This window comes from Equus przewalskii, chromosome 8 (genome assembly GCF_037783145.1).
Source record: "Equus przewalskii isolate Varuska chromosome 8, EquPr2, whole genome shotgun sequence".
Taxonomy (NCBI): Eukaryota; Metazoa; Chordata; class Mammalia; order Perissodactyla; family Equidae; genus Equus; species Equus przewalskii.
Window position 1 is genome coordinate 64707657 of NC_091838.1, and position 27312 is coordinate 64734968.

Below are 27312 nucleotides of genomic sequence, written 5' to 3' on the forward strand. Positions count from 1 at the left end.
TTAAGCTTCTCAATGAGCCTCCTGAGTGATGCCAGTGCTGATGACTTTGATTAAAATTGCAGGAGAATCCACTCCAGCAGTCCCAATCCTCATAATGCTGCTCCATTTTTTTGTTTTTCTGTGGTACTTATTATCTTCTAACATACTGTATAATCCACCCTGCTAGAATTTAAGTGCCTGTACAAGGATATTTACCAGTTTTATTCATTGATGCGTCTTAAATGCCTATTACAATGTCTAGCATACAGTAGGCACTCAAAAAATATTTGTTGAATGAATGAAAGAATTATTATGTAAATAAGTAAATGAATGAAATGTTTTTATCCAGGTAAGTCAAACTTTCATTTTCAAATCCATGCTAAATTCCCACATACTCACAAATTTATCTATTTAGTTAATAACTCTTGTGGGTCTCCTATATATGTAGAGGGTTATATTTGTTGCATGAGGAGAAAATTTGAAAGCATGTAAGTGATCCGCTTAATTGTTAGAAAGATGAGATGCTGTAGCAGGTTGGGTTCCCCAGAAAGCAGATCCAGAGGTGGAGAGTGGTGTGCAGGGAAGCTGATGAGGATGTGCTCTTGTGGAGGGGAATGGAAGGACGTAGGACAGGGCAAAGGAGAATAGTCTAGCTGTGAAGCAGTCTCAATAAAAACTTCAGCTGACCCACACTCGGGCGTTCTGAAAATAGATCTATCTCCATTAGAACGAGAGGCTCTGGTCCTTATATCCTCTCAAAGACTAGTCATTGAAAAGAGGTGCCATAAAAAAGTTGACCTGACCTTGGGGGAGGCCTCTTTCTTCAGCTGAGGCAAGTCCTGAAGGTAGTTGGTATCTGAGCACTGTCTACAGACATCGCCACAACAGCAGGAGTAATGGATTCTTAATTCTTGAAGGCAGACCTGGATGGTGCATCAGAGCATGAAGCACATACGGAAATGCAGCTAACTGCAAGGTGTGGTTTCTAGAAAGTGACAATGCCTTAAATTTTGCTAAAGGGCTATAAATACATGTTATCTGTAATACTAAGACTTTTGAATCTACTTTAAATGTTCACTCAGAAGTGGCCAGTTAGATAAATTACGGAACAGCTAAACAAGAAAAGATTGTGCAGACATTAAATATCATGCTTTTAAAAATATTTAAGGAAGTATTAAATGTGTAGTAAATAGGGCTAGGAAAAGAAAGGTGCAAAATTATATAAATTGGACAAATACTTACAGATATTTTTTAAAAAACTAGAAGGAAATGCCCCACACCGAAACAGTGATCACGTCTATATGGGGTTAATGGTAATCTGTTATTTTTTTCTTTTCTGTTTTGCCAAATCTTGTATAATGAAGGTGTGTTTGCTTTTATAATCAGATAAATAACTTTTTGAGGGGGAATGTAAGAAAATATTGTTTTCTTTTCATTTTCAGGTATTTGCATCCAGAAGGATTACCCTCTGACTACACCATCAGTTTTCTATTCCGGATTCTTCCTGACACTCCGGAGGAGCCATTTGCCATTTGGGAGATTTTAAATAAAAATTCTGACCCATTGGTTGGAGTCATTTTAGATAGTAAGTATATTTATTTATATAATATTTACACACACATGTATGAGTAATATAGGTGGCATGCCATCTTGCCTATTTTGTGTATCTTGTAGAGAAACTCACTTATCCTAAGCTGCAAGTAAATACCGACAGTGAACTATCTAGCAATTGGTTCATTCATTTATTTATCCACTCATTGTTTCAACAAATTTTTGTTTGTGTGAGGAAGATTGGCCCTGAGCTAACGTCTGTTGCCAATCTTCCTCTTTTTGCTTGAGGAAGACTGTTGCTGAGCTGACATCTGTGCCAATGTTCCTCTACTTTATGTGGGATACTACCACAGCATGGCTTGACGAGTCGTGCTAGGTCTGCAGCCTGGATCTGAACCTGTGACCCCTGGGCCGCTGAAGTGGAGTGTGTGAGCTTAACCATCATGCCACCAGGCCAGCCCCACAAATATTTTTTGAGTTCCTGCTGTGTGCCAGCACTTGACTCTGGGATTCAGTAGTGAGCAAGATGGAGCGAGATAATTACTAAGATAGTGAAGACTGCAGGAAGAGCAATTTTCATGGTAGGGGAGGAGGGGCAGTAGGAGGGGTGGGACCAGAAGTCATTTTTTGCATATGGATTTGATAAGTGTAGATGCCTCTTTTGGGTTCCTGGACCCAATTCCAGCATGTATGTTCAAGTAAGGCTTCCCATACAACACCAAGCAATTCTCGGACACCAGCAGAGTGTCTGAAAATTCAATTCAATTCTGACTGAGCCAGGCTGTTACCTGTGCTTCTGACCAATTGGCTACAAATTGGAGGTTCCAACGACCCCCTCCAACTCAGGATGCAGATCATGTGTCCAGGTTGTTACCTGTACCTTTGATTGACTGGCTATGGTCAGAGGTTCCCGTAACCTCCTCCTCAGTTCAATTAATTTTTTAGGGTGGCTCACAGAACTCAGAGAAATATTTTACTTACTAGATTGTCAGTTTATTATAAAAGGATATAACCTAGGAACAGCCAGATAGAAGAGATGCACAAGGCAAAGTATCTGGGAAGGGATGCAGAGCCTTGGGCCCAGAGCTTCCATGCCTTTTCCAGGCACATCACTGTCCCTAATCTCCATGTGTTCACCAACCCGGAAACTCTGAACCCCATCCTTTTGTGTTTTTATGGAGGCTCCATGATATAGACATGATTGGTTAACTCATTGGCCATTGGCAGTTGAACTTGATTTCCAGTCCCTCACCATTCCCTGAAGGTTTGGGGGAGGGGTTGGGACTGAAAGTTCCGACCTTCTAATCACATGATTTGTTCTCCTGGCAGCCACCCCTCCATCCTTATGTTACATAAGGGCTTTCTAAAAGTCACCTCATTAACATAACAAAAGACACGTTTATTGCTCTTATCACAGAAAATTCTGAGGGTTTTAGAAGCTGTGAGCCAGGAACCATGGATGAAGACCAAATATATATTAGAAATATATTTTGGTTGTCTGAATGGCCAAATATATATTTATTATAAATCACCAAAGTGCAATGCTTATTTCACATCCTAGAAAAAAATGTGAGATTGGCAGCAGCATATTTTGGTAAAAATTCGAGAATGAAGATATAAATTTGCAAGTTGTACATGTGTGGTATCTATAAGCCATGATACTGGGTGAGATCATCTAGAGAGTGAGTCTAGAAGGAGCAAAGAATAGATGTGAAGACTTGGGAAATTCCACTGTTTGGAGGTTAGAAAGTTGAGGAGGAACCAATAAAGGGAGCTTCTTAAACTCATGCTCTTGTGTGTCACATATGATGATCACTTAAGAGAATCATCCAGGTTTTGGTTAGTATCTCTGACTTTTCTAAATATGTTTTTAGTTTAGGATTCCAATCAAGCTAGGAGCCAAAATTTGGTGGCTATTGTTAGGTGCTAACTCAGACATTTGGGTAAGGAAAGTATTGTAGGCTTATTTCCAACTAGTGTTCATGAAAGGACTTTTCAGTACATGGAAATGAATCAACAACTAAATATGACACTATGAGCCCTTTTTGCATTGATATTGAAACTAAGGAAAAGCTGTAGATTAAAGGAGTGTAAGTAACTAACTCCATATACACCCAGGACTTGAAAACAAAGAAGTCTCTCAAAATGCTTAAGACTAGCTTTTTCCTTTTCAAAGTCAAGTGAAGAATTAAATTGTAATCTAGGGAATAAATTAGGGAGAAAACTGTTCCTATTTTTTGTAATAAAATATTCCTTTTGTAATAAAATATTCTAAACATGAAGTACTCAAGATTAGAAAGGTTGTGTTTGTTTCTTTGTTCATAATAAAAGACGTATTGGAATATCACTGTTTTGGGATGGTGTAAGTTGCTTGTCCTGGGAAAGTTGGTTGCTCCAGTGGGTTAATATGGCAAAGAGTCTAGTTTCTATTTCTTGAGATTTGATTAACTTCATTCTCCCTTTTTGTCTGCCTCTACTCCCAGTTTCAGACAACCATCTCTCAAGAGGGTGATGGGGATGAGAACACAGGCAAGGAAGTACAGAGAAAGATATATGTAGGAGTCCTTGCCTTTCCATCATCACCACATGGTTAAATGAGTTAATCTGGCCAACTGAAAGCCTGGGGCAACCCAAGGACCACAGATGCTTTCCTTACTTACTCATCGCTTCATTCTAAACTCAGACTCAAAACAATGCATGCATTATTTTCAGTCTTGAGTTAAATTTTAGAAAAATTATTTACCCATTTTAATTCTTTCTAAAATGTTTTTATTTTTCTTCATTTGATTAGATGGTGGGAAAACCCTAACATATTTCAACTATGACTACAGTGGGGATTTTCAGACTGCTACTTTTGAAGGACCTGAAGTTAGGAAAATTTTCTATGGAAGCTTTCATAAGGTGAGTATGCCTTGGATACATATATTCTTTATTCTATTTGCTATGGGCAAAGCAGCAGAAAGATATAAAAAGAAAATTCCACAAGCTTTGGATCTCAAATTGCAACTGAAGTAAGGATTACCTGTGGAGCTTGTTAACAATGGCCAGAGATTCTGATTTGGTTGTTCTGAGAGGGGACCCTGAAATGTGCATTTTAAGGAAGTACCCTGGGAGATATTGATAGAAGTGGTCCAGGTTCCCACTTTGAGGAACAATATAGTAGAGGGTACTATATTATCAAACGGACAGTTATCAATTCACTACATTATGTGTAATGTAGAAAAAGGATTGCTGGTCAACCTGGCTACCAATGGAGATGAAAGCACACTTAGCCGAATCATGTTACAATGTGAAGATAGACTGCACTGATATTTTATTATATATGAGGACAACCCATCACTGTGATCATAAAATTTACCCCGAGGAAGAATTTTGTAAAATATGACTTTAGTTGTTCTTATTTTAACCTGGCCCTTGTGAACTCTGTCCTTTAATGTTTCACATCTCTGAAAGTCTTAGTTTTGGTGATCGCTGGAGTAGACACGCTTCCTTCCAATATTCACTGTTTCCTTTATGTTTGGCGGATAACCCCACTGACCCCTGGGCTGTTAAGGAATGCAACACCAAGATTGCAGGAGAGCAGAGCATTTACCAGGTGGTGCTGCAAAAAGTCTTGCCTCTTAACCAAGCCCTTCTCACCCCTTTAGAGGAGGGAAGGGACGTTGCACTGTAGTCTTCATCTTGGCTTCTGTCTCCTGACCCAGAACATGTCAAATCCATCTGACTTACACAACTTTGCTACTTCCTGGGGTTTTAAATACCATAACTACCTAAGAACAATTATCTAACAAAATTTGTACTCTTTCCTGCATAAGAAAAGTTGCATTAAAAAAATTTTATTTTTTCTGGCTTAATAGCACTGTACTACCAGAAGTACAAGGTATCTTAAAAACACATAAACACATGCAGGTGGAAATTTATTAATTTGTGGTTCAAAATGATCCGTTAGCAGCTCTTTGGGGTTATTGTCATTTATTCCCCAAGTTCCTCTTGACGCAGTTCTTTTCTTGATTAGGCAGTGTCTATTGCAAAGTAGTCAAGAAAAATTGGAGGGGAGATGAAAAGCAAGTGCGATATCATGCATGTTAAAAAAATTTGCCACCTGAGCCTGTGCTATAGGCACGAACTTGTAATTCTCATTTGAAAGAATCCTTTGTGAGCCTTAGGTAAACCTTAAGCTTTACTTGTCTTTACCTTTGAGAAGAATTCAAAGACATATAAGTCAGGTGCATTAAAAATAGGTTGCAAATTTATAAGCCTTCAAGTTTTTTAAAGTTATATGAAGAAAAACCTTTCTCTACTTTGCAAAGTGTTAAAGTAGCCAAACAACAAAACAAACAAAAAAGAAAAGCTTATCATGTAACAAACTACTTCATTAATAGATCTATTAATGGAAAATCTTGATGCAAATTCAATCGGTAGAGATCGAATTTGATTTGTTCATAGACTTATATTATAACTGAATAAACACTTTACCTTGATTTATTGTTGATTTTTAGTTGGCTTTATTTTTTTACACTTTGGGTTTGAAGCGTGGCCCCATGGTCTCTTTCAAAAAGTTAACATTATATAAATGAATCCTTAAAAGCAACCAAAGAAGCAAAATACTTTTGAAAACTTTGCAATGTCTCATTTTGTACAGCAAAAGTTTTTTTTTTTAAAAAAATCATATGAATAATTTCCCTACAAGCTCACAGTTCCTAAATCATGAATATTATATGCTAAGTTGTCTACCACCCAGTATGAAAATTTCTCTAATTTAATGATGAAAAGTGTTGCAAGGTGCAAAAACACACAAGAGTCAAATTATACCCTTCTAAATGATCATAAAAGAAATGTTAATAGGAAACAAGTAATGTGGGGGATTTACTCCGGCAGTATTTCTCCAGATAAGTAATGGTTAACTCCTTTTTGAAGGAAAGAGAATTCTCTAGAGCCTCCACTGTTGACTTAAATTATTTTTTATCATGATATAACTTAAATAAAACATGAAATAAAAATTGGTATAAATCCTTATGCTTTCAGTTCCTATGCAATAATGAAACAAAAATAAATGAAGATTAAATAAAACCAGTAAAGTTAAAAGTAACACTATTTTAATACGAAAGATGACATTATTTCGGTGACATTCAACCTCTGCTCACAATACAAATACAGTCCTAGCAGCTGGAACCGTGTGTCTTATAACCATGAACATTGCCTAATATTTTTTCTCTTTGAACTACCATGATACCTTCCATTATGCAGCTATTTGTAACTTTTGGCTTTTACTTGATGTGAAATCATTATTTGCCTATTAATTTCACTCTTTTAGCTCACTAAACAAGTAATCTGCTGCAAACAGGTAGTACTCATGAGGCAAGCGCCATCATAAACTGAAATGCATATATAAGCACTGAAATTTCATGGCAGAACTGGCTTACAAAGCAATTCATCGAGCATATATTTACTGTGTATGTGTGTGTGTAAGAGTGGCTCTGAGCTAACATCTGTTGCCAATCTTTCTCTTTTTGCTTGAGGATGATTGTCGCTGAGCTAAAATCTGTGCTAATCTTCCTCTATTTTATGTGGGATGCTGCCACAGCATGGCTGGATGCACAGTGCTAGGTCCATGCCCGGGACCTGAACCTGTGAACCCTGGGCCACCAAAGCTGAGTGTGTGAACTTAACCACTACTCCACCAGGCCAGCCCCTACTTTTGACTGTTACGTACATGATAAGATAAATTTTTACGACTCCTCACAAAGAATGTGTAGACGCCTGAATATATTACCATGGACCTTAAGATTCTAGAGATTTCAGTTTCAGAAAACCACATACATCAAGCCAAAGGACTTTATTTCATTTGGACCTGAAGTGACCAGAAAGCCTTCCTCCTTGCCCTTCAGATTCTAGATCTCCTCTCCTCACCCGAAATTAAACAAATGTTTTCAAAGTGAGGTTTGCCAACTACTGGTAGTACCTGAGATAACTTTTGCTGGTAAATCAGCATTTTTTAGTTTTAATGTTTTCATGTTTATTTTAAGGTGCATTCAGAAAGGCACAACTAGTACAACAATTCTGTGACGTCGAAATGTTGCTGCTTTAGAGGAAGGCTAGATTTTAAAAAGTGAATCCTTTCAAAATCATTTTAAAAAAGTATTAACTAAATAAAAATAGAGATAATGCCTGAATGTTGGACAATCATGCAGATGGTAAAAATAGAACCTTTTTCCTCTAGCAAAATACATAGTGACAGAATCCCTTCTCTTTCATACTTTTTAGTGATGAATCATGCAATTATGTAAAGTTGGTTGATATTTCTTCTTGTTTCTTACCTCCTAAAACATTTTTACTTTTACCCAGCTGCACATTATTGTCAACAAGACTTTGGCTAAAGTGGTTATTGACTGCAAGCAAGTGGGTGAGAAGGCAATAAATGCGTCAGCTAATATCACGTCAGATGGTGTGGAAGTCCTAGGGAGAATGGTTAGATCAAGAGGACCAAATGGAAACTCTGCACCAGTAAGTGAATGAACAAATGAATCTGTGTTATTGTTATAGAAAAAAAATATTTTAAAATATAATTATCTATTTTCCAGGGGCAAAGTCTGGTAAAAGGATGGATGGATGGATGGATAAATAGATAACACTCTCTTTAAATGAACTAAAACATACATTCAAAGCTCTTGGGAGTATGCTTCTGCTATGTTATAATGAGAATGCTCCAGGAATTGGGCTAGTTTGTTGTCAAAATTCATTTTAAAATTCAAATAGTAAAATATTCATCACATGGTTGTGACATAAATAGTTTGTTCGTGAGAATCCAAACTGTAAATGAAAGTCATTTATATAAGCAAATAGAAATCCAGGCAAAATATGTGATTGTTATATATGGGAAATTGACATAAGCCTCTCATGTGGGTTAGATCTGAATATTCTAAAATGAGGTTTTTGCTATTGTTGATGAGAAGTTTACCCTTTAATCATTAATAGTTATTTAAGTAACAAATCATCTAAGATAATATATTTTTCATCATCCAATATGGAATGTAAGACTGGGAGACTTCCAATTGGCAAAGAAACCACATTCCCTTCACTGACTACCCACAAAAAAGAACAGTATACACAAGCTTTTGTTTTAACACCATGTGTTCACAGCTAATTAGCAGCATTCTCTAATTGAAGCCCTTCTATAATTAGAACCAATTAGCCTGGAGGGTACTTTATCTTGTAAACAATTCCAGCTCTTCTAATCTACACTTCTCTACTATGTGACAGAAAAATCAAGTTAATTGTGAATCACTGTTACTGTCGTGCACTTTCACAGCTCTGGAGAACTAGCCAGCTATATGGAACTTTAGAAAGACTTGGTGGTTCCCAAAGTCTTTTTAAGCTGAAGATTGCTTTGCACAAATGAAATCTTCTAGAATGTCAAATAAATAAATAAGATTAAAACAGAGCCACGCTGATTGATGCGAGAGGGGACATGGGGTAGCAGGTGTCTACACCCACCAATGGTCCCTAAGGGAGCTTCAAGGAGCACAGGTCAATTCCACTATTCTCTCATAACTTGTTCACTTTATACACCAGCGAAGAGTCCCTGAGTGGTGAAGTGATTACTTTAGGACACTGCTATTTCATGGCATTTCTCTTTGTGGTCACAATAGAAGCGAAATCTTTGTGCTCGTAGGAGGACATTGGTGCTTTCACACCTTGGTGGATGTGTGCTAATTAATTGAACACTTTAAAAGTATCTTTAAAAGTGCTTTTGTCTCTACTTTGCTTTAGAGAAGTGTGGATTAGATGTTTGGAAAGAGAGAATATTCTAAAAGCTGAGGAAGGCTCCCTGTTTTTCAGGAACGGTAACAGACTTTTAAGAATGTTTATATGATATTGAGGTGTTGTCTCCTCTTAATGTGTAGTATTTCATGCTGATTTAGAAATGCACCATCTTCTGTTCATGAAAGATACTTTTGTGATAGCACACTCCAGAATTATAAGACTCCAGAATTAGCAAACTAGTCATATCTTGTACGGATAAATGGATGTATATAGACGGATGCTTGGATGGATGAATGAATAGACTCTAATTTAAGAAAGAGAAACAATTTTAGGTGTATGAGATTCTGGGCCCAAATCACTTCTTCTTCTTCTTTTTTTTTATTTTAGAAATAATGCATATCAAATCCCTGCCACTTAGTAGGCATTTAATGAAGTGCAGCTATTACTATTGAAGGACGTCAATAATACCTTCTCCATCTCACCTTTTCTAAACCTCTAGTACTTGGTTAACACTTGATTATTTGTAGTCATATATTATTTTCACGCTCTTTCATATATCTACATTTGACCTCTCCAGCCCGAGTATAAATCTCTCGAAATAGAAACCATGTCATGGTCTTCATTTGCATCCACTCTCTTCTAACTCACATCACAGTATCTAATGAAATATGAACAGAGTAAGTTCTCAAGAAACATTGAGAGAAATTAAAGAGAACGTCATCTATTTGAATTGTATCCTGTCTTTTCTTGAAATGTTGTTTTGCATATATTATTTTCCACGTGTGGATTGACAACAGTCCAGTAATATATATCATACCCTCTCCTAATTATAATTTGTATCTTACATTTACAGTTTTGATTACAATTACAATGATTGTATTTCAAATTACACTCTATGTAATAATTTTACTAGAAATATATGACCAATTAAATATCAAAGAATTTATTTCCGAAAGCAAAAATGCCTGTAGATTTTAGGCCTACCGGCGATAAATCTTTACTTTTTAGCCATGGAAGAAAAGCAATTAAACAGAGCACCGTCTGTGGTAACTTCCAACCAGTAGTAGACAAAGGGGAATTTATAGAAGTCAATTTAAAGAGTTCTTTGTAAGACTAGGAGGAAAATAGTTACGGCTTTTGTTAGAATCTAGAAGTCTACAAAGGATTACTAAATAGATTTTCAGTCTGCCCACTTATGGAAGAATTTGATTATGTTGAAATGGATGGTATTAGATTAGATCTCAAGAATGTGATTGGAAACTCACTTGCTTTTTGGGTTATTACTTGTTTCAGTGCAAAGCAAGAGAAAAGCTTCCATGTTCAGCTTTCAATTTAGAAATCACAGATTGCTAATTTAATCTTGATATACATCTGTACTCCAATACCCAGCAAAAGGGAATGTATAATGTGCAAGTGTGGAATTATTCCAGGAGGAATAATTATCATATGAGACAGACTGACTAGTAGTTTATAGGTCAGCATTCCTGACAAATTCAGCAATGATTTGAGAAATGCCAGAGGATGGAAAAACTAAATATTCAGTCTTTAAAGAAAATACATTCTTTTTAAACCAAAGTTGAGTGGAGGAGAGATTAATGAATTTAGAGATACAGTAACTACTGTATTGAAATTACTCAGTGAGTAATGAAAACAACTGTGTTCAGCAATGCAAGATTTTACAGGCAGCGGAAGTCCCTAGTGGGACTAAATTCATAATCAGGCTTAACTCAGCCGTCAAAACACATGTGGGAAGAAACTTAACAACTGTGCTTCTCCTCTCTAATCTTCTTTCTCCTAAGAAGTTTATTCTACTTTTTCTGATACCTAACAAAATTATAATGCTGCCAATCAGAGATGATTCTAGAAAAATTTTTAGCTCTTGCGTAGAATCGTGTTTCTTAGGGTCTTTCTTCCTTCCACCTTTTCAAATCTAACACATAGAATTATCCAATTGACATTTGTTTAGCCCTCTGCTGTGTAAATAAAGACAAATACAAGTTGTGTTATGAAGTTTTTTACAATTTCATTTTCTGAGTTAAAGCTTCTATGTAGGAATCAACAGTAGGCTAGTCAATGATCCTATAGAAACAAGTGTTTTCAGATTGCAGGAGAATGTATTTTTGCGTGACTTATATCTTTTAATCCTTAAAATGATAATAGTAGCTAGTATTTATTGCATGCCTAATGTATGCACTTTTCTGAGATTATTTCATTTAATCTTCCAATAACCCTAGGAAGAGAGACATTATCTCCACTTTGTGGATGCAGAAACTGAGATTTGACGAAGCTAGAGAGAGATCCCTTTTCAAAGTGAGGAAAGTGAGATATGAGACTGTATCTCATAAGTTTACCTGCCTCCCGTTCTAAGCTGTCTTCCACTGGGAGAGACTGATTATCACACAGCTTAAGGCAGAGCAGGGAGTCTGGCCTGAACCAGTCACCATATGCCCTGTCTGTTCACTGACAAGTTCAAAGACTCATCGTTATTTGAATTATGACCTTGAAAGTAAATGTGATCAAAATATTCCCCTAAAGTGTGTCAAACATTCTAATTACTACCAATGAGTACAATAGCTGTCAATTTTCATTTCCTAAATTAATTAGTGCTCTTATGGTTTTCCTTAAATTCAGCAAATTGAGGACAAGTAAAAATATTATGTTCAATAGCTGACAAATGGTATATGCTTAATACATCTTAGTTTTGAGGTAGAGCCAATAAAAGTTAAACACCAAATTAAAAGCAGAAGATGGGCTGGGTTCACAGTAACCTGCCTCTGCTATTCTCGTGCAATGTAAAGCTCTCTAAATATTTGCGTAAGTTCAGGTGCAGCTTGACTTCAAATTATCATCTTAGGTTATGCTGGAAAGAAACATGATAAAATCTGGTATTGAGTGAAAAGTGGATCTGGGGGTGCGTTTTGATTCCTATTCACACATCGCAGTGACTCAACTACTGAGAAATATTTTAATCTTATATTCACGCTAGCATTTGACCCCAAATGACTTGCCTTTTGTGCTAGACCCAGAAAAAAATGCCCAATAATGGAAAACAAGCATTTGTAATTGGCTAAGTATTCCCTTGAAAGAGATTGTAACAAGTGAAAGTAGGAAATTAGGCGTCTTTTTCTCTCCTTTTTTCTTTTTTTTTAGTATAGATATATTTTTCATAATGTTCAGTTAGTTAAAAAGGACAAAAGTTACAGCAGTAAAAAGGGGCTGCCTCTTGGCATTAGTTTCTTGAGATATGATTTATTTTTAACCACATTGTCTCGGATTTACAGGCACTTGAATATAAGATCTTTCAACATACCGTCTCTGTACTGTTTCCTACATAATAGGCACAAATATGTGTGTCATCGCTTTTGGAATAAAAGCCAGGGGGCTTTTTTTTTTAATCAATCCCCAGAAATGTGCCTTGGGAAAGAAGTCCCTAAATAAAGGCTGAGGAATCCAAACTATTATGGATGCAAAACAATTATGAATAAATTTGTTGTGCTCACACAAAAAAAGGCTGCTGACCTCATCCAACTTGAGAAAGAAAAGACGGCCCACGAGGAGCATTCCTCAAATGATCGTATCGGTTTCATTCAGCGCTTAGTAGGCATTCGACCCCTGAATAAACAAGACAAGCTCGTAAGAATCCTAATAACTCAGTAGGGCAGAAGAAGTTTAGCCAAAGGTTTGTGTGTAGACATTATGCTGTCATAGGTGATTAGCTGGTGAACATTTATTTGAAAAACTTATAGAAAGTCTAGTGTATACTGGGGCTAGTGAAAGAGCTGTGCTTTAAATAAATCTTTCCATTCATTAAAATGTTTTTACACTGGGAACTCTATTCAGAAATGGAAAATTTCTTAATGGATGAATGACTTACAGATTTAACTGACTCTATCTAATGCCGTCATAATGGGACCCATTTAATAAATGTCCCCAGACAAATGGCTTTGTAGGGTTAGACTGGAATATCTGGATTGTAAACGTTACATCAAAGATCTGTTCACTGGAAAATGAGCCACGAGAAAATGAGGTATGATGTTCACATCCCAAGTAGAAAGTAGCACGGCTTTCAGCATGTGCTAAAATTACTTGGGGTCTTTCATCCTAGCTCCTAATCTGCAGAATGGGGTTCACATTACTATTATACCTCACATTGGTGACCTGAGGATTAAATGCTATAGACGAAATCTTTAGGATAGGGCCTGGCACCTAGTAGGTTTGCAACAAATATTTGCTGCTATTATTGTTGTGATTTGCTAAAATGTTTCTCAACCAAAACATTAAACAGATATCATTATTGTGGAAACAAGCTATTGTTCTATTTCTATCCTCAATACTGTATCACTTTCATTTTGATTTTACTCTTTTCGCCTTTGTATTATATACTCCTACACCTTCAAGAATTCAATTATGAAAGAACTGTACATGTTGCACTCAAATGATATTTATTCTCCATAATACCCATCTTCTGGGCACTGTTCTCAATATTTCCCTATATGTATATTTTTGTTTGTTTGTTTGAGGAAGATTAGCCCTGAGCTAACATCTGCTGCCAATCTTCCTCTTTTTGCTGAGGAAGACTGGCCCTGAGCTCATATCCGTGCCCATCTTCCTCTACTTTATATGTGGGATGCCTACCACACACAACATGGCTTGCCAGGCGGTGCCATGTCCACACCTGGGATTCGAACCGGCGAACCCCCGGCTGCCAAAGTGGAACGTGCGCACTTAACTGCTGCACCACCGGGCTGGCCCCAATATTTCCCTATATTAACTCATTTTATTGTTATAGCTCTTATTATTACACTAGTAAATAGCTACTATTGAAAAGCTACTATTATTATACTAATTTTACAGATTAGGAAACTTGAGACTCCAACACATTAAATAATTTGTTCCTAACGACTTAGCTTGTGAGTGAAGGATTCAAGGATTCCACTCAGATCATCTGGCTCTTTAAAAATGTTTTAATTTTTAAAACCTAATTTTTTAATGATCGTAATTTTGTTGTGTGGTTGTCCTGCCCAGACTCAGATACCATACCCTTTGGGAAACAAACTTTTTTAATCTAGAAAAAAAAGATAGTGAGCCATGCACCTATTTCTTCAAACAACTCAATAGTTGTGTCTAGAAACAAGAAGACATGATGCCTTGACTCATGGATCTGCTTTCAAAATTTAAGGGTTATTTGCAAATAATTGTGCAAAACTCACTTGGGGAAGGATGTTTGCAGCAAGGCACGTTCTTCTTGAGTATAACAAGAGAAAGCCTGACTTGATTCTCTTTCTGTCAGAGAGGGCAGGCTTCTGTGATGCTGCATGCATTGCTAGTGAACTATTTCAGCAGGACTAGCTGCTTGGGCATTCTCCTTTTCAGCAAGGGGACCCTTGATGGGGGCAAGTAGTATTCCTTAGGAGAAAATAAAGCACCAAGAGTTTCTAGCTCTTGCTGAAAACACCACTTGCTGAAGGAAGGTTGCAGATTTAAAATGAAAAGAACTTCCTCCTTCTCCCAGCTCTGTAATTCATGACACTTTTAATATTTGAAAATAATATAGGAAGAAATATAATATTAGAAATGATTGGGTCATGAAGCCAGTGTTAGCCCTTAATCTGTTGTAATGATGTTTCTGTATATTTCAAAATGTGCATTGAGTTATCGCCAACATACATGAGTAGAAGACTATTTATAGCATGATCAATAGCTTAAATAAAAATACACTTGGCGCACATTCTCCCAATACCGTATGTGAATTTGTCATGACATTTAGCACATTGTAAACAGTATTCATGTGCCTGTCTCTCACTCCTTGTAAGATCTTTGATGGCAGGATTCTGGTTTTGTTCATTTCGTATCCTAAAGGTCTAGAGAGTATCTGGCTTGCATTATGCAGTAAAGAAAAATTTGCTGAATGTGTGCATAAATGATTGAAGTCAGAATTAATTCAATAAACATCATGATACCTACTACATGCCACATAATATGATGGAGACACACAGATGAATAAGTGGTTCTCTGTCCCTTGAAGAGCTCACAGCCTAAGGGGGAGATAATAGAAATAATTGTGTGGTGGGGGATGTGCTATGAAAGAGACATATGGAGTGCTGTACAGAAGACGTTGGAGTAAGTCTGATGGGCTGTGCAGGGAAGATTTCAACAGAGGAGCTAAGCTTCTTTAGGCAGAGATGGGAGGGGGAGGTTGTGATAAATAAGGGACTTTGGATGGTGGATGTAGTAACTAGAGACAAAGTCTTAAATCACTGTATGTTTTTAGGAACAAAATTAGTTTGATATTGTTGGAATGACTTTTTTATTTATGTACTGTAATTTTGTGTTATAAATATATTGGTGTTCTCTTATGTGATACATAAAATGAAATCTTTTAATTATAAACACAATGTATCTATACATCTTTTATTGAAGGACAGTTTTCTCTTTGAATTGCAGTTCCAGCTACAGATGTTTGATATCGTTTGTTCCACATCATGGGCCAATGAAGACAAATGCTGTGAACTGCCAGCCCTGGTAAGAATTCTTCTTTCATTATTTGTGGCTGTTCTTTATTGAAATTTTCTGGAGTTGTATTTAATTTTCTCTGAAAATGGAATGCTGTTTTGCAAAATTCATATCAGAGATAATTCATTGTGATGATAATGAAAATTAGAAACAGGTTAAGAAGGAGGTGTGCCTGAAATCAGCAGGACACACCAACATATATGGTGGGAACTGTAGAACTCCAGGGCATGGGGTGGTCCAGATGCCTCCAAATTTCCTGGTTCGTGAAGCCTTTAGTGTTGCAATAATTTTTTCATGGCACCCCTCAGCCAAAAGGAATACCTAATAATTCCATATATAAAGTAATTAGGTCCAAACATCTTAATAAGTATTTATGTCCTAACAACTCAGTAGCCCTGTGAAAAAAGAATACACATAGATTGAAAGAGAAAATGACATTTTAATTTTATTCTTAAATAACCACAATTACTTACTAATGGCATGTGTGCATGCCTATTGGGAATACCCAGTTTCTCCTATCTTGGAATCTGATTGGACGTCATCATCCTCACTCCTTTTTCCACAATGATGTTTCCCATGGTGCTTGCTTTCCATCGCAGCAACTGCCAAAAAGCAGATTTGCAAATCGATGACATCATCAAAAGAAGTATTTTAAAATCTAATGTTGAAACTGTGAGCTACCTTGAGTTATTTATTCATACAAAGTCCAATGGGTGCCAAATATTGCTGTTTCTCTTTTTAAAACATTCACAGTGCCCCTGTGAGTTTGTTTTGTGCCCCAGGGCATCTTGGCACACAGTTTTGGAATCATAGTCATAATCTATATAACTTATGCAATGCTACTAGAAAACCAAACTTTTCCTGGCTATTAATACCAAGTCTAATTCATGGGGGTATCCCTGTATGTATAACAAATAGGTTCTTATCTTAGGATCCTTAGGACCAGTGAGCTGAAGTGGATGACAGTAGTCATGTCTTCATCATTAGACCTGGAGAATGGGCATGGAGAAACCTTCATAAGGTCTAAGAGATTTGCTTTTTGAAGATCGTACCCCAGATCACATCATCTATTGCAGGCAGTAGATTCATGGTGACTCTGTTTGAGAAGGAAATAACTTACTCTTTCTTCATCAAAATAAATTTCAAAGTAAACTCTGGTGAGGAATCAAATGAGTGACACTGTGCTGTTATGCTGAAGTGCAGGTGGATTGGAAATAGGAAGGGGAAACACTCAGAATCCTGTGCTGTATCAAGCAAAAGGTGATCATTGCTCCTAGGAAGGACCCAGACCTTCTCAGAGATTTTCTTTTCATTCCTGTCACTGAAAATGTGTAAATTCCATGATAGGAAGACATGAATGGAGACACAGTCGACATCAATGGCCAAACCATTATTGAGTCTCTGGTCACAGGAGATCTACTGTCAGCCTTATTTGGGGGATCTTTCAGGGTACTGAAGTTTGAATTTCACTCTAGCTGCCCAGATATCAGGCCAGATATGTTAGCGGGGAAGTTTCCTGTAATGAGCTGAAAGCTTTGACTATTGTCCAACATTTAGAGAAAAGCATGTGCAGTAGCTTACAGGCCCTTTGCTCAGCATTTTTGCAGTTTCTTTTGTGAATATTTTAGACACTGAGATTATTTTCAACTTGATAATTTAATTATCATCTGTGCTCCATCTGCTCTAATCTTACTTTCCCCCAAAGTCTTAAATAAAGAAGCTCATTTTCTCTCTATCCTAAGGGACCGATGAACTCTATGAAGTTCTACAGTCTCTCATCCCAGTGCAGACTTCTTTTTGGCCCCTGCTCTGAATATGGTATTCGCAGATTGCTCACTAGCTGTTAGCGGGTACTCTGCTTTCCTCTACACCCAGCAACTCATTCAGATATACGCAGCCTGACATTCATAATCTATCTTGTAGTGTCACATGACAACAGAATTCCCCAAGAGAAGAAAAATGACCTCCTATCCCAAAGCTTTAGATTGATGCTGTGATGTTTCTTTTATTTTCACCCACAGAATGTGAGCAGTAGTTAAAATTGCTACAGGAAATTAATGATGTCTTCAAGCACTGCTTTTATTTTGTTTTGTTTGCTTTATTATAGATGAGATTGTTTCGATCGACTTTTCCGGTGTTTTCGTTTATCGTTTGAAATGGAAAAAATATAGTAACACAAAGAAAGTTTTCAGGACCTTTAGTTCATAGAGTACCACTACTTCACCTGAATTAAGTAGTACCCAGGATTCCTTTGCAGCCTCTTCTGCCTTACTTTCTTAACCTATATTCCCAAGCTGGTTTTATCAAAGTCCTTTGGTAATGATTATTATCAATGGCTCACTAGACACCCATTCATTTTTCTTTAAAGAAAAGATTTTGTGGTCAGGAGAGAACAATCTCTTCCTTTCTTGACTAATACTCACTTAAATTTTTTTTTTAAATGTCTTAAATCAAAGTGTTTTCTTTAAGTCCATAAAGCCATTTGTATAGACTATCTTGTTAACAGTTATGCTATTTTTTTTCTCCCCAGAGGGACGAGGAGACCTGCCCAGAGCTTCCACATTCCTGCTCCTGTTCTGAAATCAGTAAAGGGCCTCTGGGACCAGCAGGCCCACCAGTAAGTCTTGCCTAGTCTGGGCTTAAATGTTCTTTAATAATATTTATAGCTATCCCTTGTTGCTTGTCTAATATGTGCTCACCACTGTGCTAAATACTTACTCGCTTAACCCTATGAGCAAACTGAAGCACAGAGATGTTAAGTAACTTGCCTAAAGAACACAGCTTGGAGGAGCTGCTCTTCAAATCCAGGTCTCCGTGACTCCTAGAGATGGTGCTCTTAACCACTATGCCATACTAGCTCTCATATTCAAAATCTTGCTTTTAAACTCCTGAGGTTTATCTTCAGTGTGACTGTTTCAAACACTAGCCTTCTACTTGCACCTGTAAGATTTGCACACCCTCCCTTTGCCCATTCTGTATCAAAATTTACATGTGAAGGGAGGATTTCGAATTCACCAGGAAAAGTACCCCATCTGAGCATGAAGTTCTCCACTACTGACTGGAACTTCCTAGAGAAAAGAAGAGAGAGAGAGAGGAAGGAAGGGAGGGAGGGAGAGAGAGAGGAAGGGAAGGCGGAAGAGAAAGAAAACATTTTTGTAAAATATAAAATGTATATAATTGCACTATCTGGTTCTTTGAATTTACCATGATAAATCCTCTTTAACAGGTTTAAATGCTCATTTTTATGTCTAACCTGCTTAACTGGGGTTATTAGTGTTCCTTTAAGGTAAATATGATATAGCTGGTCTGTGGTTAGAAAATGGCAAATATATCAAGGCAGAAAGGCAAAGAAAACAGGGAGAAGATGCAGGAGCACATAAAGAAATCCACTCTTTGCAAGAGGAATATTCTGATGCCCAACTGGTCCTTGCACGTTGGCTTTCCAGAGGCAGCCAGGCCCAGTCAGCACGCGTGCAGTAGCTTACCCACGCTGACAGCTGGCTTGCAATGTCAAAGTTCACTCCAGGTTGGCCCTACCAACATGATTTTTCGTCATTTCACATTTCCTGATCTGAACAAAAAAGTGAACCTGCTGCATGTATCTGAAATATGTCCCAGCAGTTTCTCCTTTATCTTTGGCACATAGAACATTCTTTAAGCTCTGTATATAGAACCCAAATACTTTTTCTTTTTCTTTTTTATTTTAACAAGACTCTTTATCCTAAAGGAGCAGATGTAGAGTAACGGTAAAAGCATTAAATTTAAATAGTTAGACTAGGCACGTCCTGGAACCACTGTGTGAACCTCCACGTCCTCATATGTAAAATAGCACCCACCCCTGTGACTAGCATTGTGAGAAACACATGACATAATATGTATAAAAGTATTCTGTGCATTATAAAACTTCATTCAAATGTAAGGAGTTGCCTTTAGTGTAATTGGGGAATTGAAAACAAAGAATTATTTTCAACCGTGTGCAGCTTGCTTTTTTCACCCAAAAGTATGTCTTTGAACTTTATCAAGGTTCAATGTACATTGTTTAGTTTATTCATTGTACCTGCTGTAAGGTATTCTATTATATAACCTACAGTTTCTTGACTCATTACTATGGAGTATTTCCCTATTTCAGATATGGCTACAGTCAACATCCTTTGTATGTCTCTTGGCTCTAGAAATAACACTTAGATTTGTTGGAGAGTAAGGAAGTTACATCTTCAATTGCATGAGCACCGCAAGTTGCCCTTCAAGATGGTTGTCCCAATATACTCTCCCACAAACTGCAAGTAGGAGGTCTGGTTTCCTGGCATCTCACCAGCACTGTTGGGTGTTGCTTATCTGATGACTCTGAAATCCTATGTCATTGTTATTTTAAATATGACTTTCCCTCTCTGCTAATGAGATTGAGCCGTTTTTCATTTGTTTCCGAGCCATTTGGATTTCTCCTTATGTAAACACCTGTTTATAAACTGTGTTGGCTTTTTGTTGTGTGGGTTTTTTTCCCCGTTGATTTGTAGGTGGTTTTATCTATTCTGGACACTAATCCTTTATTAATGATATGGCTCGCAAATATCTTTTCCTAGTCTGTGGCTTCTTATTGTTGTTTACGGGAGCTGATATTGTCTAGAAATTTTAATTCTAATATAGTTAAATCTAATATTTCTGTGAGCTATCATCTCATATTTTTCTTTACCCTTCTTTTAGCTGTGATTTACTTAGAAGTATCTTTTTATTTTTATTTAAAAAAATTTTTTTATTGAGATATAGTTGACATACATTATATTAGTTTCAGGTGTACAACATAATGATTCAGTATTTGTATATATAGCAAAACTATGAGCACAGTAAGTCTAGTTAACATCAGTCACCATATATAGTTACAGAATTCTTTTTCTTGTGATGAGAACTTTTAAGATTTACCCTGTTAGCAACTTTCAAATATGCAACAATGTTATTAACTATAGTCGTTATGTGACTACGTATATTACATACATGCAACTATGTATTTGACTGACTTATTCTGTAGCTGGAAGTTTGTGCCTTTTGACTCCCTTCACAATTTTGCTCACCCCTGACCTCCTGCCTCTGACAACCATCAATCTGTTCTCTGTATCTATGAGCTTGCTTTTGTTGTGGTGGTGGTATTTTTTCAGAGTCCGTGAGATCATACAGTATTTGTCTTTCTCTGTCTGACTTATTTCACTTAGCATAATGCCCTCAAGGTCCATCCATGTTGTTGCAAATGGCAAGATTTCACTCGTTTTTTGTGGCTGAATAATATTCCATCGTATATATACACCACATTTTCTTCATCCATTCAGTCTTCGCTGGACCCTCATGTTGTTTCTATATCGTGGCTATTGTAAATAATGCTGCAGTGAGCACAGCGTGCGTTTATCTTTTTGAGTTAGTGTTTTCATTTTCTTCAGATAAATACCCATAAGTGAAATTGCTGGATTGTACAGCAGTTCTATTTTTAATTTTTTGAGGAAGCTCCATACTGTTTTCCACAGTCGCTGCACCAATTTACCTTCCTACCGAAAGCGCACAAGCGTTCCCTTTTCTCCATAGAAGTGTCTTTAAATTTCTAATCCTATGTGCGATATTTGTTATCTTTTCCTTATTGACGTATTAGTTTTATTGCACTTGGTCACGGCAGACAGTCTGTACAGTACCAATTCTATGACATGTGTTGATATTGGCTTTGTGGCCTTTTGTTAAGTTTTACAGATGTTCCATGTATGCTTTAGAAGAATTTGTGTTCTTTAACTGTGGAGTTCAGAATCCTGTATATAAATAATCAGTAAAGTAAATCATTAATTGTATTGTTAAAATCTTCTTTATCTGTGCTAGTTCTTTGTCTTTCAATTACAGAGATAGATGTTTAAAATCTTCTACTCCAATTGTCAGTTTCTCAATTTCTCTTTGTAATTCTGTGTTATATGTCCTGAGATTGTATTACAATGTGCAAAAAAAAAAACAAAAAACACAGCAATTATCTTACTAGTGACTTGCTATGTCAATATTTCTCTTTTGGATTATTTTCTTAGTATGTATTTTCTTCATCCTTTAGTTTAAGCCTTTCTATGTCTTATATTTTAGATGTGTCTCTTTAAATAGCATATGTCTGGATTTTATTTTTCGTCCGGCTTTAAAAGCTTTCTTTTTAGAGTTTAGTCCTTTCTATTGTTTGTAATAATTGACCCATTTGGGTTTATATTTCTATATCCATCACCTTAATTTTTGTTTTCTATTTTCCCACATAGTGTATATGTGGCTTTCTTAGTTGATTGAGGTTTTATTTGTTTATTTACACTTTTTGCCTTTTTGCTTTTATTCTCAGTCTTTTCCTTTCCTCTCCACTAGTTTGGAAATTGTAGTCTCTATATTTTTTCTTTTAAGAGTTAACTTAGAAATTTTAGGAGACATATTTAGTTTGACAAAATCTAAAAAGAACCAAGATTTCTTCCCTTCTTTCAACCAACGTGGTATTCTTGGAGTTCATTTCTCTTGGATCATCCTTTTTATAATTTATGTGCTGTTTCTTTCCAGTATTTTAGTACTTTTTTAATATCACAAATTAAACTGATAAGAACAGATACTACAGTTGATGTTAGCCAAATGGCCGAGAAGCAATAATAATGTCACAAATTAGATATTTTATTATTATCACTTGTTATAAATTAATATGTGTTAAGACTTGCCTACACATTTGCTGTTTCGTTGCTCATGATGTCTTCTGGTATGATTTTATTTTTCCTAAAGCCATCCGTTAGATGTTCCTTTAATGGGAAACTATTGGTAGTAAATTTTTAATTTTTGTTCATCTGAAAATGAAAATTTCCTATGTTATCAAAAGATAATTTTGATGGTCGTTACAGAGATTGCTGATTGTCCTCTGCATTCATTGTCACTGCTTCTTTTTAACAATAGAATCCCCTGAATGTTAGCCAAGTACATGGCCATTCATCTAGGGACTTGATGTCTTAGCATCTATGCAAGTAACTATGACCTTATGACTAAGTCCCAGCTAATGAGAGAGAGGGTGTATGCAGGCTCCCTGGCTGTTCTTCTTAAATGAAAACTAAATGCCCTCCTTAACCATTTTCACCCTTCTCAACAGGCTAGACTGGGAACATGTGGTAGTGAATTCACTTTGATGAACAATATCCCAGGGCATAGCAGAACAATAAGTAGAAGCAACTGAGAGTTCACACTGCCTTACATGGTACAGCTACTCCACCACTTTGGATCAGCCTCCAGATCAGATTTTAATATAAGACAATAGTAAACCTTCTATCTTGCCTAAAACCTTTAATATTGATCTCAGATAAGCAGTCACACAACTTTCCAAACTAATAAACTGTGTATACAATTCTAGATGAGCAGTTATTTCTCTGAGCACTTTGTAGATGCTGTCACACTGTTTTGTAGCTTCCATTGTTGCTATTGAAAAGTCAGCTGTCAGTCTAATTAATTGTTGTTCTGTGGGAACTCTTTCCTCCCTGGATGCTTTCAAGATCCCTTTGTCTTTAGTGATCTCAAGTTTCACTGCAATATGTCTCTGTGTGGATTGTTTTTGTTGTTGTTGCTTTGCCTTTTTGGAAATCTTTGGGCTTAATGAATTTGAATCATTCATTGGTAGATATGTATGCTGTATATATATGATGCACATATATAATTCATATACAAAGAATTATACATTGGCATAATGTTTCTCATTGAATTTATAGTATTCTCAGTCATTATCTCTTTGAATATTACCTCTCTCCTATCACCTCTATTATGTTTTTATGAAATTCCAGTTAGTAGTAGTGGTACACTATAACTTCTAATTTTATTTTCATATCTCTTAACCTCTCATTTTATTTTCTACTTGTCTCTCCAGGCTTCATTCTATGTAATTTCTTCAAATATATCTTTTGGTGTACTCTATAGTTGGCCATGTTTAATATGCTATTTAACTTATGCATTTTGTTTCTGTTTTTGATTATTATATGTAGCAGATCTAGAAGTTATTTTTGGTTCCTTTTTAAACTTTCTGGTCATTTATATAGGCTCTTCTTTTGTAACATTTTCAAAACTATTTTTTCTTTAAATATGTTCAATATAGTTTATATTCTTTATCTGATAATTTCAATATCTGCAGTGTATGTGCTTCTGATGCTGCCGTTTGTTTTTCTGCTGGTTTTACTCATGCTACTTGTTTCCACGTGTATTTCGTGATTTTTTTTTAGTGTCTATTTGAGTTCCTATTACTTGAAACATTATCTCTGGGAATATTTCGAGCCTGTGTTTGAACTCTATTCCTCCAGAGAATATCTGTTCGGCTCTTGCTAAGCTTCTGGGTGTACAACCAACCGAGAACCACCTTAAGGGTTTGACTTTGGAGTGTTCTTTGATCTTCACAAGCAGTGTGAATTCTGGTCCCTTGATTGTATGAGAATCAGCTTCCATGGAATATTTCTTGGCAGGGATATTTCCTACTCCCATAGCTAAAGTGGAAACAACATCTTGGTCATCCACCTGCTAGTGGGTCTTTTTTTTCCCTAGCTCATTCAGAGTACAGCCTTTCAAGTTCCTCAGCTTTAAAGAATGTTTCATATTCTACCCTCCCCCCATCTATCATAGGTCCAAGTTCACATTTTGTTGCCTTGTGTGCCTGTAAAATACAAGCTTTGCAGCCAACCTCAGCCATCTTCCCCATCCTCCCCGGGGGCAGCCTCCGTGCAGATGCCTGCTGCTCTGGTTTTTTTGCTTCGTCTTCATTCCTGGTACTTAAGGATTCAGTTCTTAATTACAATAATGTTCTTTTAGTTTAAACAGCGTTAATAAGCTTATTTAGCTGGAGGGTTTTCAAGTTTTTTCATCTGCAATACTGTTGGAACAAGTTATAAAATATTTACATATGACCTAAGAGTCAAACTTTGTAATGAGTAAAAAGCAACAGAGAAGGGTTGATCTCTGACTTGGAGGAAAAGGTGATGTAAAATAGAAAAACGATTGAAGTTTTCAAATATTTAAAGTATAATAAACTATTTAAGAAGTAATGTCCCCAAAATATGTAACAAACACTATCTGATGATTTCTCATAGTCGTGATTATTTTTTCGTTCAAGAATTTACACATTAGTATTATGTGCCAATAACACTATAAAAGAGCTATAGGGAAACGTGGGTAAAATAACCATATTCCCTTTTCCTAGCCTTAACCCTTTCTTATTAAAAGGATGAAATTTTACATCCACAAAAACTTGTTGAATTCTTGTCATGTACTCAGTGATGAGGGTTTGGGATTAGGTGGAAAATAACATAGAAGTATAAAATGGTCCCTGGTTTTTAGGCATGGTGCCTGTAGCATGAATATCTGTGAGTCAACTAGTCACATTTGAACAAAACTTTCCATTAAAAATCAATCATTTAAGATGCACAAACAAAATTAAAGAGTTGTGCCAGACTGGGTATGTTAATTAGGTTGCATTGGGCTTGCTGCAAGGAACAGAAAATTTGGCTAGTAAAGTGGTGCAAACCATTAGGACATTTGGACCTTCCTTGTTTGCTCAACCAAAGATTTAGGGGTAGATGGTCCCAAGGCAAAGGAGGCTGCTCAACAACCCCTCCAGGACACAGATTGTTCCAGCTTCCCAGTTTGCTGTCCTTAGTCTTGTTGCTTCTTGATCAAATTGGCCCAAACTGGTTAACATGCCCATTCCTGGTTGTGAAGCAGGCTGGGCAAGTAAATTTCTGTCTTTTTGAGCCTTTCTAGTGGGAGATATAAAATGGAGAAGGCAGTCAGGGAAGACTCTTTGGCAGCCAACCAACAATGTCTGGCAGACTGGAGGAAAATATTAGCATCCTTTATAATAGTTAAAGGTGTAGTACCCAAATATATGAAGAATTTCTGCACATCGAAGAGAAAAATACATCCAACCCAATAGAAAACTGAGTAAAGTATACATAAGTAACTGCAATGAGACAAAATGCTAATGGACAAACTTATGAAAAGAAGTTCAATATAGTAGTTTTCAGGGAAGTTAAAGTTAAAATAAGACTAAGGTATTATTTTTACCAGTCACAGTAAAAATGTGAAGTTTGACAATATCAAGTGTTGACTAAGGTTTAGAGAAACAGGGACCTTCTTAAACTCTTGGCAGATGAGTAAACTGGCGTGGCTTTTCTGGAGTGCAATATGACAATATATCTGTATTTGTATCAAATTTCAGTTATAGTTCTATTTGTTGATATCTTAAATATTAACATTTTCACTTAAATGTTAACATTTGTACTTAAGGGATATTTAAAGATATTAATTGCAGTATTGTTTAAACAGCAAAAAATTATGGGGAAATCCTCTACATTTCCAATAACAGTCAAATGGTTAAACAAACTATTATATATCCATAGTTTGAACAACTATGCAACTCATTAAGAATAAGTTAGATCCATATGTTATATCATGAAAAATTCTCTAAAACATATTAAATTAAAAAGCTCAGAACTATATAAAAAGTGTGAAGGCCAGCCCCAGTGGCCTAGTGATTAAGTTCCACACACCCCACTTCGGCGGCCCGGGTTCAGTTCCTGGGCGTGAACCTATACCACTAGAGCCGTCAGTGACCATGCTGTGGTGGCGGCTCACATGCACAAAGAGGAAGATGTTAGCTCAGGGCGAATCATCTTCAGCAAAAAGAAAAAAAAAGTGTGATATCAATATGCAGTCTGTATATATCAAATAATACCACAAAAAGTCTGTAGGTAATTTTTTTTATAGATACACATAACACATGCATAAAATACAATTTTATAATTATATTTTAAAAATCTGGAAGGTAAGCAACCAACTGATATTGGGGCAGGGAGTGAATTTAAGTGGCTAAAAAAAACTGGAAGAAACCTGATGACCTGACCCAGTCTTTTCCAGGGATGCAATCTGATGGTACACAAAGTGATTGTGAGTAGTCATGGACATGACAGGGCATACACTGGAATCGCACAGTGAGAAAGCTGTTCCATTTCAATGATCTTTTAATCCTTCTGCTCAGGTAGAAGAGAGATTCTCAGTTTGGTACCCATGTAGCCTAATACTTATTTCTCTCTCTCTCTCTCTTTTTTTGTTTTTTGGTGAGGAAGATTGGCCCTGAGGTAGCGTCTGTGCCAATCTTCTCTTTTTCCTTGAGGAAGATTGTCCCTGAGCTAACATCTGTGCCAATCTTCCTCTGTTTTGTATGTAGGATGCCACCACAGCATGGCTTGATGAGCAGTGCATAGGTCCATGCCTGGGATCCAAACCCATGAACCCTGGGTTGCCAAAGTGGAGCATGCAAGCTTAACCACTACACCACTGGGCCAGCCCCTGTTTATCTCTCTGTTTAACAAAGCGTAAACCCACAGCTCACAGACTTCAATAGGGAGAAAATCTAGCTAAATTTAATAACATTTATAGTATATTTTTAAGGTTACCTTTTATTCTTAGTAAGTAATATGTTTTCCCATTTACTGTAGTGCTGTA

At 36.5% G+C, this 27312-nt stretch overlaps 1 protein-coding gene and 1 pseudogene across 2 annotated transcripts in view; one reads left to right on the forward strand and one right to left on the reverse strand.

The window, feature by feature from the left end:
- Nucleotides 1-27312, forward strand: part of COL14A1 (collagen type XIV alpha 1 chain) — a 216993-nt gene that overhangs the window by 135128 nt on the left and 54553 nt on the right. For both annotated transcript variants that reach the window (XM_070630921.1, XM_070630920.1), the window contains exons 32-36: nt 1422-1564; nt 4322-4431; nt 7876-8034; nt 15739-15816; nt 18338-18424. In XM_070630921.1, the coding sequence (XP_070487022.1) occupies nt 1422-1564; nt 4322-4431; nt 7876-8034; nt 15739-15816; nt 18338-18424 (577 nt within the window). The remainder of the gene's footprint in view (nt 1-1421; nt 1565-4321; nt 4432-7875; nt 8035-15738; nt 15817-18337; nt 18425-27312) is intronic.
- LOC139085374 (U2 spliceosomal RNA) lies at nt 22338-22441 on the reverse strand (annotated as a pseudogene).